This window comes from Agelaius tricolor, unplaced genomic scaffold, assembly GCF_023055355.1.
Source record: "Agelaius tricolor isolate 1412-34295 unplaced genomic scaffold, bAgeTri1.0.p SCAF_7, whole genome shotgun sequence".
NCBI classification, from domain to species: Eukaryota; Metazoa; Chordata; class Aves; order Passeriformes; family Icteridae; genus Agelaius; species Agelaius tricolor.
The window spans coordinates 18387062-18404593 of record NW_027269267.1 but is presented as its reverse complement, the minus strand read 5'-3'; the positions used below and the strand labels follow the sequence as shown (position 1 = coordinate 18404593).

Here is a 17532-nt window from a genome sequence, read left to right as displayed (position 1 = left end):
TCATTTAATGAACAGTATGTGGCTTTGATCTCTTGCTAATGTGTGAACAGAACAATCCTTTTTCAGAAAAATTTTTTTTAGGATGACTAGACACATGGTAACAGTAGTTGTCATGAAGCTGTAGGTTTTTCACTTGGAGATATGAAAAATGTGTGCTTGTGCAAATACTCTTGTGGAAGTGAAGCAGTATTCAGATACATTGGTTCTGTGGCAGGAGAATACAGCTGGACTAAAAAATATAGATTAACCCAATAGTTCCTTTTATTTGGGGAGTGCAGGATGGGTAAAAATCCCAACTTCGTTGCAGGAATTGATTTCCACACTGCTGAAAGTCAAGTTCGTCATGTTCAGGTGGAACTTGTGCATCAGCTTCTGCCCGGCGCCTCTCCTCCTGGCGGTTGGCATCACCGACGAGAACCTGGCCCCTTCCTCTCGACGCCCGCACTGTCGATATTCCCGCAGGGTGCTGAGCCCGGCTCAGCCCCTCTTTGCGGGGTGGGTGCCCGGGCAGGGCGGAGGGCAGGGCGGAGGGCAGGGCGGAGGGCAGGGCGGAGGGCAGGGCGGAGGGCAGGGCGGAGGGCAGGGCGGAGGGCAGGGCGGAGGGCAGGGCCGCAGCTCCGGCAGCTCCGCGGGCAACGGGGGCGGCGGGAGCGCCCTCAGGGCCTGCCCGCGCCGCGACGGCGCCCCCCCGCGGCGGGAGCGCGCACCGCACCGCGCCGCGCCGGCAGCGCCGCTCCGCAGCCCCACGCGTGACGAACGCGCCGCGCTGACACCCCCGCCCCACACACACCCCACACACCGCAGCCCCACGCGTGACGAACGCACCGCGCTGACACCCCCTCCCCACACAGCGCAGACCCACGCGTGACGAACGCACCGCGCTGACTCCCCCGCCCCACACAACGCAGACCCACGCGTGACGAACGCACCGCGCTGACTCCCCCGCCCCACACACAACCCACACAAACCGCAGCCCCGCTGCCACAGGAGCGCCCCGCAGCCCCCACGCCGCTCGCGGCCCGACCCCCGGCCCGCGGGTCCCGCCCGCTCCCGCGGCAGCCCCGGCCCCGCGCACGCCCCGCGCGCCCCCCCGCGCCCCCCGCATGCGCAGCGCGGGCGCGGAGCTGTCCGAGCGCTGAATCCCATTCCAGCACAGCCCGCGGCTCCCGCCCTGCTGCCGCCGTGCCCGCTGCCCCCCTCCCGCACACCCTCCCGCCCTCCCCGGCAACGCCGACGCTTCCCTACCCAAAGAGGGGGAAAGCAGAGCGACCCGGTAGCCCCACCACCGTTCATAAATACTAATTTTCAGCGAAAGGGGAATAAAACATATCGACAACAGAACTGCTCTCAGTGCTGTTCCCTTTTGCCTGATGCTCCTCGCATAGTTGGGTTTTCTCCTCCACTCTTTTCCTTTTTTTCCCCTTTTTTCCCCTTTCTTTCCATTTCTTTTCTTCTTTTTTGCTTGGCTCTTTTTTTCCCCCTCCATCACCAAAAGCAAGTCGGGGGAACGACTGTGTCTGATGCCTTATCTCTTTTGTGCTGACTGCTGGAGATGAGCCTAGGCTTGACCTGACCATGATTCCAAGGACTGGCACTTCTCTTTTACCCCCACTTTGTAGAGATCCAGACCTTCTCTTCCAGATTGTCAAGAAAATTAAATTTTTGCTGAATTTGGAAATCTAGGCAGCAGCAGCTTACTTTTTCCCTGCATCTCTCTGGAATCATTTCTGGGATATTTCCAAATCATCACAGAAAGCAGGAGGAATGAACCGGCAGCTAGTGAAAATTTTGACAACCTTGTTTGCATTTTTCTTAGAGACAAACCACTTCAGGTAGGTGATACCACTCTGTAATAATATTTGTCAAAAGGTCGTGAGAATCATAACTATAAAGATACTACGTCACAATAACCTAGTTTGTTTGCTGTATTTGAGAGTGTTTTGTGTTCATTCTATATAGACTATCCCTTTCACACTCAGAGACTCGTTGCTTGGTAACAAACACAAAAAATAATAATCTCAAGTTTGGGTGATCTATTTTCCATTTTCTGATGCAAAGATGTGGGGTTTTTTTCACTGTATATCAGTACAGCTAAGAACATTTTCTTCGGCTTTTCTTCCTAAATGCATATTCTCTGCTCCTGGCAAAGGTTGTTTGGGAAGTTGCTTTGGTTCCCTCCTCTTCAATCTTTGGAAATGATTGTACTGGTTTTGTCAGGGATGTAGTTATTTGAAATTAGAGAACTAGTCCTCTCTGATTTTGGGAAAACCCTGGATCAGACTAGTATTGTGTTCACTTAAAGTCCCAACGTTTCTGATTTTTTTTAATGTTTCATGAGCTTTTGCTTCAGCTATTGACTTTTTTTGTGGTGCTAAGCAAACAGGTCAGTCTTATTAACCAGAATAGCATTTTAGATGAGATTCATTATTGGAATGTATGCTGCTGTGCATCTGCACGTACAGATGAATCTACACGTAAAAGTGTTGTTCTAAGAGTAACGAGGGATACACATAGAGACAGAGTGAAACTGTTTATATTTGTGAGCCTGGCTTCACAACACCACTCATAACTAGTGGGCTCTGAATGAAAACAGAAGTAATTTGTATATGAATAAGTGTATTGTCTTAATTTTCCAGTTTTTATTTTCTTAACTGAATAATTTCATTAAGTTGGATAGATCATCTGCTGTGTATTAAATATTAAAAATATTTGCAATGGTACCCTGTCATTGACAAAAGCAAAAGGAAGCAACCGCCTCCTATAAATGGAACTGAAAAAAATGTGTGGAATCACACCACAAGAATTTACTATCACCTTGCCTTTTAACAATTCAGGTGAATTGTTTCTCTTTGGTAGCAAGAGAGGATTTGATATTTTCTTCTCCTTTCAGATGATCAGATATATATCTGATATTTTTATACCTGCATGTAGATGCATGAAAATACCCCATGAAACACTCCTGAAACTGAGAGGTTCCCTTTGGGCAAATATTTAAACAGAGAGTGTTTAAGAAGTCAGAGTCAGAATTACTTTTAATTTAGCTCAAAGATAAAGTGGAAACAGACAGAATGAAATTGGTTATTTAAGACTTAAGATAATGTTTTATTATTAAATCTGTGCCTCTACACACCAAATATGACCGTTTTCATTCTAGTTTCTTTTTCCCTGGGGAACAACCGTGGGGAACTCCCAAACTGTCTTTCTCTGCATTGTATTATGTGTTTGCAATATGCAATGTGCTGTGTACACAGCATTTCACACACATGATATCATACCAGAAGTTTTCCCTTAAATCCTTGAAACAGACGTGTTCAATGAACTTGCATATGAGTACCACCTGGTGATACTAAATTTTATTATTCAGTGCTCATGGAGTGGGGGTGAAACCCCCCTAAGATCAGTTGTGCTTGACTCCAGAACCCTTTTTGCCATGCTGGGAAGGAATCTGGACACTCATTAGCATGATTTAAATATTTTTTGGGTATCATCTATAAAAAACAATTAAATTTTTTTTTCCCATCTGTATCTTTCCCAACATTAACAAATACAGTATTTTTTAGTGTTGCTTGTTAAGTGTTGTTGGCTCTTGTTTGGAAGTTTAAGACCACCTTAAACCAGTGTTAACATTTTAACAGCATCCATGCAATTAAAACAATGATATAAAATAGGATATCAAAATCATTCTAAGATGTATCTACACGTTAAGGTGAAGAGTAAATTGAATCTTCCTAAAGTCTTAAAACTGTAATGAATTTTTTTGTAAAGCTAAGGCTTTTTCTGAATGGAAAATTGTGTTCATGCATGATACCTGAAACTTGTCTTTATTTCTACAATAAGGTTTTCAGATGAAAGGTAGAGTATGTTGCTCTGTAAAAACATTAATTTCTACCTTCACTGAGTTGAGACAATTTTATTTAGTTATGTAATTTCTCCATGACTTGAATACAATACAAGCTAAATATTAGCTAATGGTGGCTAATAATTTATTTAGGACGACTTTCTGTAAAGAACATGATTCAAGATCTGGAAAATCCCCCTCACAGACCCTGTCTCCTTCAGATTTTTTGGACAAATTGATGGGAAGGACATCGGGGTATGATGCTAGAATCAGACCAAATTTTAAAGGTAAGTTTTCTAAGACTTCTAATTAATTCATTGATAAAGTTTGGGATAAATTATAGGTTTTGAGGGGGTTTTAACCTCTGGGTTTAGATTATGTTTTCAATAACTTCACTTTTCCAGTGTTATAGTACCATGGAAAACAGCTAATCCATGGAGTGGACTAGGAGACAGAGCAGTGTAGATAATAAAGGTCCAGAGCTTGAAAACTCTCTTTTGACATGACAATAATGTTCAGCTGTCAAAAAATGCATCTGAAGACTTTACTAATTTAACATAGTGAATAGGATTATGGGCTTCAGACTAAAACCAAATGAGATGACTTGTTCCTGAAATTTTTAAGCCACAAAGATAATATCATTAGAACTTTCATGCTGAGATATTGTCTTCCTTATAGCAGTGTCTGAAGAAAAAAATCTATGTTTTCTTTCAGCTTGAAGAAAGTAAAATCTTCTTCCCCAAAGTAGGGGGGACTCAAGGAATATACACAGACGATTTTATCCTGCAAATGCTGAATGAATGATAAAAACCAATGGCTCAGGATCCCTATAAAACATAGAAACTTTATTTTGTTTAGTACTTTTATAACAGTCCCCATTTCTTCCAAAATTTGGGCTGAATTGTGGAACATCACCACCACCATCCAGCACAAAGAAGGCTGTGTACTGGAAGCTTCTTTTGCAAACATTATTCCTCAAAGCAAGTTTTCCTTGCTGTAGTCCTGTAAATCCCTATAGAAAAGAGCACAGAATATCTTGTGGCATTCTATGAGAGGAGTTGAGAGAGAAGTTTTCATTGCCAATATTTAGCATTTTGGAGAGTCCTATAATTCCATCAAAATCATCTCCTCTATGCCAATTTAAAGCTCAGAGTATGGTTTTACTTTGAAAACTAATAGAATGCTTTCTCTCTTAACAAATCTCATGACAATGTATATTTGCAACTCATATCTATTAGCTCTGGCCACTGAAATGCATTTTTTCCTGTATTAAGCCTTTTTAGCAGTACTGTGAAAGTTGATAATGGCTGGAAAAAATAATCATTTCTTAGCCAGTGAATGAACTGTAAGGAGAGAAGAAGCTCACATGTCAATGAGAAAAGTGTTTAATTAAATTTAGATCAAAGATCAGTTTCTTCTCTCTGTTCCACATGTGCAAATTACAAGATTTAGAACAAAGTGCCTTTTTTTGACTGCTTCCTATGCCTGAGCGAGGAGCAAATCAGTATGGATTTCAGATCCAAAGGTTTGAAAGCTGACAAATTAAGAAAACCAAGTCAGTGAAGTCTAAAGTCTTAATTTCGGAGTATTTTTCAAAGTGCTTATTGAGTTCCTGAACTGGTGTCCACATCAGCTCATAGTAAGCAATATTGCATTAGTCTCTCACATTAATTTTGTGTGTTTGCATGAGTATCAGTGAAATCAGAGAATGTAAATGAAGGCAGAAATTGCCTGAATTGAGCACAATATCAATCCTCAAGAACATTTTCCTGCTCTTTAAAGAGGAAAGAGCAGGGGGGCGGGGTGGGGGTGCACTAAAAAATCATCTCTTGTATCTCAGAAAAAATCCAGTAATAGCAACAGTCCCATGTACATACCTGACTTAGAGACAGCTCTCTATTGCTCCCCAGTTTGTGTCTACAACCATTTCAGGACAGCACAGGAGGCAGGTTCATGGCTTTGCTCACCTGGCACTGAAGTGTGTGGAGCAGGTATTGTGTGGTGCACACTGAGCTGTTGGACAGACACTTCTCCCCTCTGAGTCCTGTATTTTGATTGCATTCCCAAGGTGAAGTTGCTGCCTGTTGACACATATGAGACCTTACTGGGAAAGCATCTGCCATATTTTTGTTGTTGGTTTATTTATTAAGTCACACTCCAGAACAGGATGGTACTTTGTGGTAGTTTGAACTGGTAAATAGATCTTCAATTCTTGCTCATAATTTCGTGTCTGTGAGCTCTCCCAGAGCTCTCAGTATTCCGGTGAGGGGCCTGAAAGTTCTCCTTGTTCTTTGCTATGTTCATTTGGATGGTATTTTGGACCTCAGAGTTTAGAACTAGGGAGTTAAGTCATGCAGTTTTGAACTTCATATCACCAGTCAAAACCTTGCCAGCTAATAACCCTGTTTATTAGTCAATATCCATGTTTTCATTGCCCAAGTCTCATCAATGGTTCAAAGAAATGGAAAATACTAATTGTTCTATATTACATACTTCTTCCTTTTAAAGAATAAGGACAGCTGAAAAGGAGTCAAAATAAATTTATTTTGCTTGAAGTTAGTATGATAAAGATTATTTTTTTACTGAGTCTTTACTCTCCATAATAAATTGTTCTGGTTTTTAATATTTATATATATGTTTAAGATAATTTTGGGGGTAAGGCCTATTGCACAATACTGATATTCTAAATCATCTAAATGGAAGAATGTATGAAGTGCTGAACGAGTACCTGATTCATAACATTTTTCATATTTTAAGGAAAGAACTTTTTATCGTAAAAGAGGCTACTAGAGCAATGGTTTAAACTGGGGATCTTCTGTCTGGTTTTGATTTTAGTCCGGGGATAATATTTGTTACTATGTTTCAGAAAAGACATTGTGAATCAAGATGCGCCACATTCAGCCTCTCCTCATAGGGTCTTGAGGGGCAGCTGTTTGAGGAGTGCTGAGGGCACTTGGTCTGTTCAGCCTGCAGAGGAGGAGGCTGAGGGAAACCTCATTGTGGTCTTCAGCATCCTCACAAGGGGAAGGGAGGGGCGGGCATTGGTCTTTTGTCCCTGGTGACCAGTGACAGGACCCAAGGGAACGGCCTGAAGCTGTGTCAGGGGAGGTTTAGGTTGAATATTAGAAAAAGATTTTTCAGCCAAAGGGTGGTTGTGCACTGGAACCAGCTTCCCTGAGAAGTGGTCACAGCACCAAGCCTGAGAGAGTTCAAGAAGCATTTGGACAATGCTCTCAAGCACATGGTGGGATTCTCTTGGCCCCTGTGCAGGGCCAGGAGTTGGGCTTGATGATCCTGATGGTCTCTTCCAACTCAGTTCATTCTGTGATTCTCTGATTCTACTCATGCATTTGTCTAGCTTTTTCTGCTTTAGACCAGTTACACAGCTTTTTCTGAGTCCACTACTGGGATTTTAAAGTGTCAGAAAACTCTGATTTCATGGAAATGCAACTGAGTAGAACACATTTATCTTATGTCACTGATTATACAATAATTAAATATACTTTTATGACTAGTTTGAATTACTGGAAAACAGCAGCTATTAGATTAATTTTTGAAATAAAGGCTGTGCACTCTAAAGAGAGAGGAAAATGCTACTTACTGGAACAAGGTGTTTTATCCAGATAAAGCATTCCTTCATTAGTGACTACTTTTTCCTATCTTGTTCTTGCAAATTAAAAAATTCAGGAAGATAGTGGGAGAGCAACAGGTGAATATATAAACATTTAGACATCAAAACCAGGGGTTCTTTGGTTGTGATTTTTTTTGTGGCTGTTTTTTTTTTTTTGGTTAGTGCTTGTTTTTTTCCCAGCAGTACTGTATAATGAAAGATACTTTCTCTTTTGTATTGTTCTATCTTACATAATTATTCTAACGCAGAAAAACATATTTCTTTTTCTTTTTGATTTCAAGTGGTTGGATACAAAATGTCCAGACACTAAGAGGGGATATCTCCCTGATGAAAAGCCAGAAGGAAGTTCCAGAGTGACAGCTCTCAAAACTGCCCTTCTTTAATCACTCTCTGTCAGATATTTAATGCACATTTTCATCTTCCACTTATCTTTCATTGAATTGGAACAGGCTAATAATTTGTGTAAGGAGACAGAGGGGAATACTTTTAAATGTAAATATGAAGACTGCAATCTAGTACTAACTGAAGTCCCTGAGAGTCCTTCTGTTGACAGCAAATGTATGCTCATGGTCCTGTGAGTTGATTTGCAGTTTCTTCTTCAATTATAGCATCAATTGAGCATGGTTTCTGAAATATAATAAAAGGTGAGGCTTGGACAATGCGTTTTTACTTTATTAATATTAGTCTTCTATTATTTTATAGTAAAACATGAGAGAAGCAATGTCTTTTACTTTCTCCAGTGCTCACTTTGCTTTCAAAGTTAAAAAAAAGGCAGGAAATAGCAGTGTAGAGCACCTCTGTTATGAAACTAGCCAAGAATGTGCTTTCTCATAGCTAGAAACAAGGGATGGTGAAGTGGTATCTTTGCTTAGTGTATATTCAGCCCAGGCTCAAGAGCGCTGCATGTAATGCCAGGATACAAGGGATCAATCTAAAACTGAATTACAACATGAAATGTGGGGCTAATGGAGAGCCAACTTGAATTTAACATTTCCAAGCAGGTGTTGATTTTCAAAGGTTATTAAAGTATTTCAACTTTTTAACACTTTCATCATCTACCACCACTAAAAATCTAAATGCAATCTAGAAATTATCAGATAGAAAAAACTCCATTATATACAGGCACTGCTATGTCTGTTATGCCAAATACTTCAAGTAACAGGCTGGCTGTCATGCCCTGGGTACAGGGCAGGGGAGTTGGTCGCCAAGAACTGCAGATTTGTGTCATCTTCAGGTATAGAAAACATTTACAATTAAGATAATAGTGATTTTCTTTTTATTGAATTTCATTCCATGTTTTAAATTCAGTCTTTCTGATTGAATCGCTATTAACTAAAGATTATTCTGATTTTTATGGAATTACATGAAGGTATGCAGCAGTAACGCCTGTTAATGTTACCCTCATAGCTGCATGGTGCAATACAGTGTGAATTAACTTGCTCAAAAGCTGCTGTTTTGTTAGTGATGCAGTTTGGGGGTGTAGGGCCATAGTTGTAAAAGATTAGTCTGTGATTACAAGCAGTGTAATGCCATTTTCATGCCGAGTCCGTGGGTTTATATCTGAATAATAAACACATGGACTAAGTAATTTACTGACAATTAGCCTGACAACTGTTACAGGAAATGGCTTATGCACTTTAATACTTTAACTCCTTGGCAGCAAGGATCAGGTTTTCCCATATGTTTAAACCCATTGCTTACTTATTTGGCCCCTGAATTGACCAGTAATGAAATGTTTAAAAAACATGAATGGAAAACACTGAATGACATTTAAGGGTGAAATTAGTGGCATCAAGCTTAATATATAAAAGCAGTTTTCATGCACATGATAAGAGGATCTGTCTGAAATATTTGACCCTTATCTAGACATATAAAAGTTGAAAAACATACCAAAGATAAGCTGCGGGACTGTAGCAATTTGTTCTTCAGTGGTTAACAGCCCTCCCACTCCACTTCAGTTGGTAATAATTACTGGCCCTGAAGTCAGAGGTGGTGAATATCCTGTACTGGGCTATTCTTCACAAAGGGCCAAGTTCAAAGGCTCAGAGGGACAATTCCAGTGGAGACTCAAATCTTGTTCAAGCAGAGCAGTGTGTAGTAAGAATGGGCACATTATTGGTGCATTCAAGTTTTAGGGCATGGGATGAGGATTCTTTATAGGAGAAAGGCAACTCATGGGGCACTTTTCAGATCTGGCCAGACCATTGCACTCCCTAAATATAGTTGCTTGAGATGTTCTAGCATATATTATTAGGGAGGTAAGCTTCTGTTTTATTTTCTGTCTTGAAACACATCTGAAACTTTGCAATGTTTTCTGATAAAGCCATGTACTCACACCTCATTGCACAGCAAGATGCTGCACAAGGATACTTACCCACAGGACATGGGGTTTATTTGATTTTGTTTTATTTTTCTTCAACTGCAAAAATGAAGCTAAGGAAATGGTGCTCAGTCTCTGCCCTAGGTATGCACATTTTCAGGCAGAAGGAGCCTTTTAATTGTGTTTCTTTTAAAACTGCTACGGGAAAAAAAAAGGGTTATAGACCTTGCACTTCTTCCTCTCTTACTTTAATTTCAGCTTCTCTGTCAGAACATGAATAGGCTGGATGAGTTGCATGGCTAGTTAGGTTATGTCTAGGCTACTACACAAATGGGGCCAGACAGCAAGCTCAAGGCACCCCTGATTAGCTACACTGCTTGGCTTTCTGCTCATCCCCTGGATCTCTTTCTGAGCTACCCACAGCCAGCTGCTCCCAGGGCAAGGCAGAAAGGTTGTGAACACGCAGCGGGGTAAAGCACAAGCTAACCAATGCTGCCTGGCATCCAAGCTGAGGATCAGTCCTGGTCTTCTTTTATATAGAAATGTTTAGCCACAGTCATCTGTATTGTATTGGTGTGTTGCCTTTATTCAGAACCAATTATTTAATTGAGAGATATCAATAGATTTGGCTCTTGTCATGGAATATTATTCTGCTGCTGCATAAACTGCAAAGGGGATTTCTGAAAAACAAATGTCAAAGCAGAGCCAAAAGACCTTTCATATCAAAGGAGTAGATGCTGTTGTTTTGATCATATTCTAATATAAGTGTAATGTTTTTATCACATCCAGTGTCATATTCATGCTTAAATTTTTTATGCAGATGAAGCCAAGGTTCTTGGGTCACTCATTAAGGATCTTGTGTTTTGGATGTTCCAAAAAGCATGCAGTTTATATTTAGAACATGTAAAAACATGTACATTAAATTTACTATAAGTATATACGTTTATAATCTACAAATCTATTTTACACAGTTACTAGAAAAATTAATTCATAAACCAGAAATATGCAGTTTTATTATTAGACAGATTCAATACTTTATTTTTTTCCTCTGTAGATTTCCAGAGAATCCTAGAACAGTTTGGGTTGGAAGGGACCTTAAAGATCATCTAGTTCCAAGGGACACCTTCCACTAGACAAGATTTTTCAGGTCAACCTGGCCTTGAGAACATCCAGGCATGGGTCTTCCACAACTTCTCTGGGCAAGCTGTTCCAGTGTCTCACCACCCTCACAGAAAAGAGTTTCTTTATAATGTCTGATCTAAATCTACTCTCTTTCAGTTTAAAGACATTATCTTTTGTCCTGTCGCTACATGTCCTTGTAAAATGCCCCTCTCCATCTTTCTTGTAGGCTCACTTTAGGTAGGCTGGAAGGCTGCTGTAAGGTCTCCCCAGAGTCTTGTCTTCTCCAGGATGAACAAACCCAACTCTCTCAGTCTGTTCTCATGGAAGAGGTGTTCCAGCCCTCTTCTCATGTTTGTGGTCCTTCTTTGGACCTGTTCCAACTAATCCATGTCTTTCCTTGCTGAGGGTGCCACAGCTGGATGCAGTATTTCAGATGGGGTCTCATGAGAGCAGAGCAAAAGAGGACAGTCCTCTCCCTCTCCCTCTCCCTCTCCCTCTCCCTCTCCCTGCTGCCCACACTGCTTTTCATGCAGCCCAGGACAGGGTTGACTCTCTTGGCTGTGAGCACACATTGGTCAGGTCCAACTCTTTCTCCTTTCTCCTTCTTCTTTCTCCTTTCTCCTTTCTCCTCAGGGCTGTTTCCCATACCTCTCTGCCCAGCCTGTGCTGGTGTTTGGCATTGCCCAACATACAGGACCTTGCACTTGGCCTCATTGAACTTCATGAGGTTCACCCAGTCCCAACTCTCAAGCCTCTCAAGGACCCTCAGGATAGCATCCCTTCCCCACAGTGTGCTGACCACACCACCCAGCTGGGTGTCACAAGAGCACTTGCTGAGGGTGCACTCAGTCCCACTGTCCATGTTGCTGACAAAGACATTAAGCAGCACCAGTCCCAGTACTGACACGGGCTGTTGGACTTGGACATTGAGCTGTAAATCTAGCAGGATGATGAAAGAGGTTCCTGCTCTCCAGAGTCCCTTATCACCATGCTTGAGGCTCTCTAATCTTTCCTGGTACTCCTCAGATGAAGCAGCAGCAGCAGTGGGCATAGTGGGCTGTACGAGGGTGAGCAGCTCACCTCTCTTGAGAGCACATGGGTCCTCCCTCCAGACCTCATGGAGGAGTCACCCACTGCCCCATTTTTCAGTGCACAGGTTGTTACACAGGGACCAGATGGAGCTGCCTTACTTGGTTCCAGCAGCAATCCTGATCTGACAGGTCTTTCCTCTTCACTCTCCAGAGCAGGGAAGTGGTTCTGTGATAGCACCTCAGCCTTCAGGTGAAGTCTCATCCTCCTGCAGGTCCTTGCCTGTCCAAACTTCCATAGCTTCCATTCTTCTTCATTACTGCTCCCCCCTCTCTCTTTGTTGTGGGGGTGTCCTTGACTGTGGGTACATGTAAATCTCTGATTAAGTCGTCAAAAAATGTATGTATGAAAATTTAGCTTCCAAATAAGCATTTCACAGTCTTTCACAGAAATGTGTGATTTTAAGTCTGCAGAGAAGAGCCCCCCAGATGATGCAGGCAGGGAGGTACAGGGTCTGGCAAAATTCTAAGATGAAGGGTACATCATGTATGGGATAGGGATCTGTCAATGTCATAAACACGAAGCCCATGGGTAAAATTCTAAATTTATAGATATATGAAGGCTCTGATACTGGAAACTGTGCAAGATCTAAGCCATACATACATGAGAGAGAAGTGTAATTCACCAAGCATTCAGTTACTTATGAGAGTTAAATAAGAGCAGCCTAGTGGCTTATTTGAACTGTGCCAGCTACCAGCAATCCTCAAGTATTGCCAGGGAATGAAGACGTTATGATTACCCCTGATGCATCAACTCCATGTTGGCATTTCATGAGTCAATAAAAGATGAAAGCATTTAAAATAGGACTTAGGTGGAATATGAGACCACAAACAAACCCCATGCCCCCTCTCCAGAAATTTCTGATTCACCTGCTTTGTAACTCTTGGCAGTGCATTATTGTTTTACTTAAAGTTTCTCAGATTCTCTCAGTTTTGCTCTCAGGTGTGTACAGAAGTGCCCCAGTCTGCTTCACAGAGCACCCACCTCTCTCCTAATCTAAATTTAGACTCTCTGATGAGGCACTGCTCCACCTCCATCTCCCTATATGGACCAGGCATCTCAGAGCTTGCCTTATATTCCACAGGAAAAAGATTCCTGTCAGTGTGGATCTGTAATCATTTAACATGCCATGCTGCCACCCCCAAACAAATGGTGTCTTCTGGGTGGCCTGCCATCCTCTACAATATATAGAAGAGTTTCTGGCCCAGTCTTCCCTCACCTTAAAGAATTCTCCATCTGACCCAAAGGAGTATAAATGATTCTAAGAGGTCTATTTTGAAGTAAAGAATTCAAACTTGAGTAAGCCAGGAAAAAAATTACAAAGGGAATGTGACTTTTCAACCTTTCAGTGTAACTGCTTGTCTGAGAAAGGAGAGCCTTTACTCTTGACCACTTTGATGAGATTCACAGAAGTGCCTGTTGTAGCCAGTAAACTTTAGGGGCAACTGATGTGACTGTCACAGAAAATGTTGTAAGGACAAGGTTTGAGAAAGAGCACTTCTCTTACATTTCCTGATGATTACCCCAACCATTAAGATAGAAGTATTTTTAGCAGTAACCACAGTTGCACTTTAGGATGAATCCCATCTCCTCTGAATAAAAGACAGTGAGAGATATCCTACCCCATTTTCCTAAAAATCCACAGTGTCATAGTCTAAGCGATGCAAGTCAGCATCCCTTCAATCTGAAACAGGCATAGAAGCTGTTAGAAGGGATCCTTTCAGCATGAAATCTCTCAATGGTTTGTTATTGGCCACAAAACTGATTGTATTTTAGAAGGAAAGACTGAATTTCTTGACTGATTTTTCAGTGTAAGGTTGTATATGCTGATCTGGGGCAGTGGTCAGAGCAGTGGATCCTGAAGGGAGGTACCTCAAGCCCCCTGAGAATCACACACACTCCTGAGTTTCAGGAGTGCACACAAAGAGCCTGTTGCAGATTTCTTGCTCTCTGCAAGTAGAACCCTGCTGTGCTGAAGCATCACATTCTGCCCCATGGACCACCTGGTTCCTCCTCAAAGCCTGGATATTCTGCACCAAAGCAGCAGCCACTGCAACTCCTGCCTGCCGTGGGGCTGAGATTTTTTGGCTGTAATAAACACTGGACTGTCCAGGCAAGCACAGTAGCAGAATGATGCTCTTCTCCCAAAGCTAATAACCTCTACCTGTGTATTTCTGTGTCTCTAAAGCCCAGGGCTGCAGAGAAGACACTGGGCACAGCTGTGACTGGCTGAATTGTGGGCACTCCATTAAGGAATGGTAACCAACACTAAATTGATTCATGCTGTACAAACAAAGTTGTTGCTCCTTCACTCCAGGAACACATCTACGGGTTATCTCCCTTGCTTTTGTTCTTGGGGAAATATATCTGAGAAAAGGCTAAATGCTTTTCTTAAACTGACATAATTAGTCAGGGAAAAGCTAGGATTAAAATTTACCAGATCGATACTCATTGTGTTAGGCGGCCTCTAATGCCTACACTCCCAATGTGTGCTGGTTTATGTCTGTGTCTCAGGCTATGAAACCATGCTATCAGAATTGCTATTTCTTCTTGCACTGTTTACTATGTCTGATGAAGTATTACTCCTAAATAATAAATAAAACAACAGAACAGCTTGCTCAGAAGGCTGCTGTAAACTCTCACACTGCAATTTAAATCACCTGTTGAAGAGATGCAAATTACATGCATGGTGCCAAAGCAGGAGCATATGTAAAAATTCCTTTTTTCTCCAGTTGTGAATTTGCCTGGTACCTGTGCATAAACACATGTGCATGTGTTTATGCACAGGCAACAGGCAAATTCCCCCTCTTGTTGAACTAAAATGGAGGATATATTTACTCCATATAAGTTTCAGACTGCAGCAATTTTCCTTTCCAGTGATATCCCATCAGTTGGAACAGTCTGAGGTGTTAAAGCCTTTTGTCAGTCTGGTTATATGAAACATCCAAAAAAAAGCATTTGGGAGAATTTTTCAACTCTTTGGCTCTGTACCTCTGCAAATAATTTTGCAGTCTTTAGCTTTATACCCCTGAGAGTTTTGGTTTTTGTCACACTTCAGAGGTGTGTTTTGTGTGAGGCAAAACACACACACAGTCTGTTAAAACCAGACTTTAACTCCTTGGTTTTTTAATAAAATATAAATTTGACTTATCAAAGTTAAATATAATTAGGGATAGATTCAATTTAGATGAGTAAGTTCCTCAGTGTGGACACAGTCTCATTTGGATGACTTTGTAGAAGACCTCTGCTCAGCATGACTGTTGGTGGTAGAAGCCAGAAGAAGATCATATGCCCGACCCTGCAATGTGGTTTATGGCAGCAGAGCTCTGAGCCTATGTGAAAGCTGTGTGGTGCTCCTCACAGCAACCCAGTGAACATCCTGCATCAAAGAGCAGATTTGGTATTGATAAAAATGTAAGGCAGTCAGTTTAGGAGATGCTTATTTTTTAGGCTGGCAAACAGTTCTCATTCCCCTCCCATTCTTCCAGTCATTCTTCCAGTCATTTCATATATACAAAGAACAGATGACAGAAAATAATGCTTGTGAAAGACACCCAAGAAGTATTTTAAGGATGTTTTGCAGTAAAATCACAAATTCTTTTTTGTATTTAGAATGTGGGATTCAAGAAAGGATATTCCCCAAAGGAAAGGAGATGTGTGAAGGAGAGGGATAGGAGGCTGAGTTAAACAAGCAACAGATCAGTTGATGGGAACATTGAAGATGAGAGCCAGTATGGAGAAATTAATTTCAAAATAATCTTTTGCACACATTGTGTTAAATGAGTTGAATTGCAAGGAGGTAAAAAATACAAAATACTTAAAAATAAAAGGAAAATTTCATTTTGTTAGTGCAAGATCTGGTGGGTGTTTGCATCAGTGTCTCTGACCTGTTGCTGATTGACATCTATACCAGCTCCTGACCATTTCTGTTGTCATTTATCCCTATCACTGAGCCATCCTATTTTTCTAAATCCCATTGTGATTCACCTGTGTCCCATGTATCATTTGGTGTATAATTCCATATCAGCCATAAATCAATGTCTGCTCTCTAATATTAGTCACCCAAACTGCTTTTATAATTCATGTCCTGCATATGCCTTCAGATAGTAAAACAAGGAAGATTATGGAGAAAAGCTGAGAGAATTGTTAAATAAAATGAATGTCTGAGGCTCAGAGAAACAAGAAAGGAGTTAAAATGGGTTCTGAGTCCTTTCTGTAGCCACAGGGATAGGAATTGTCTAAACCTGTATTTGAGACTATAGCTGTTGACACTTATAGCTGAGCTTCCATTAATTTCTGCAACACAAGATCAGAATCACAGAGAAGGAACAAAGTAAGATATATTTACAGAGAAATGAACAAAGTAACATTTTTAAAAAATAAATATTTTGAAATGTGTGCCAAGAAAGAGTAATCAGTTCATTCTGACTTAAAATAGAAACCTAGGTTAGCAGCAACATTTTAATATTATTATTAATATGTTTCTTTTTTTTCTTTCTTTCATTAAGTAGATCTTCCCTCCAACCTTCTCTTTTCAGTGAACATATCTATATCTTGTGAACATATATCTATCTATCTATCTATCTATCTATCTATCTATCTATCTATCTATCTCTTTTCAGTGAACATATTTATCTCATGGTCTTGAGACCATGCAGTCTCAGATGAGTTGGCTACCCTGGCTTCATAAAACATTATTAATAAGATTACCCAGAAGGAGTTTGCCTGACCCTATGCTGGAGTGCAGATTTCATGATTTCATGACTGTAGATATAATACCATCTTTTATTTAACCACATACAGGAGTGTCCCAGGCCTCTGCACACGTTATGCAGTTCACATGCCAATCAGCAGGGAAGAGCTCTGTTTTTATTAATGCAGAGCAACTGAGCAGTTTCTCAGGACCAGGTGTGAGGAGCATCTCTGCTGACAGCCACTTCAGTGAGCACTGTTTTTTGATAGGAAGAGAAATAGAGATCCAGATCTTTTCATGTCAGAAGAAAAGGAAACAATTCCTTTTGCCCAAATAGTGTCCATTGCTCTATTGCATTGGAAGAAGGAAAACTTTAGAAAGAGATGCCTTGCAAAGAGGTGCTTGTCATGACTTGAAAATCTGAAAGGTTAGTGGAAAGCTCAGACAAAGAAAAATAATTTGATGGACATACGAAAGATTAAGGATTGATTTGAATATTCTCAAAATTGTCATAAATTTGAAATAACTTTGTACTCTAATCTTGTAGTTCCATTGAGAAGTTTCTAGATGTAAGATTTCTGATTCACTGTTTTTTAGACTTATTTCCACAGTTTCATTTGCCCATGGAACATTTTAGCTCCGGGAATGGCTGCGCCCAGTCACAAGTGTTGCTGAGGGTTGTGTAGAAATATCTGAGTGAGCTTTCAAGTGATTTGCTCAGAGATGTGCTGTACAACACTGGGGTGATACAGAGCTCAGCAAGAGCTATAATGTCTGGGGTTAATGGCCTCCAGTGAATTCCAGCCTGCCACGACCACATTGGTACCATGCCTCAAACT

General features: G+C 41.1%; 1 protein-coding gene across 8 annotated transcripts in view; it reads left to right on the top strand.

Annotated features, from left to right (window-relative positions):
• Positions 1-722: 722 nt before the first annotated feature.
• Positions 723-17532, top strand: part of GLRA2 (glycine receptor alpha 2) — a 121513-nt gene continuing 104703 nt past the window's right edge. Inside the window, exons 1-2 of one of the 8 annotated variants that reach the window (XM_071430497.1) lie at positions 723-1832; positions 4060-4125. In XM_071430497.1, the coding sequence (XP_071286598.1) occupies positions 4077-4125 (49 nt within the window). In that variant the 5' untranslated portion in view covers positions 723-1832; positions 4060-4076. Of the gene's footprint in view, positions 1833-3991; positions 4126-17532 lie in introns of those variants that run through there. The other 7 variants (XM_071430491.1, XM_071430495.1, XM_071430496.1 and 4 more) reach the window with 7 other exon arrangements.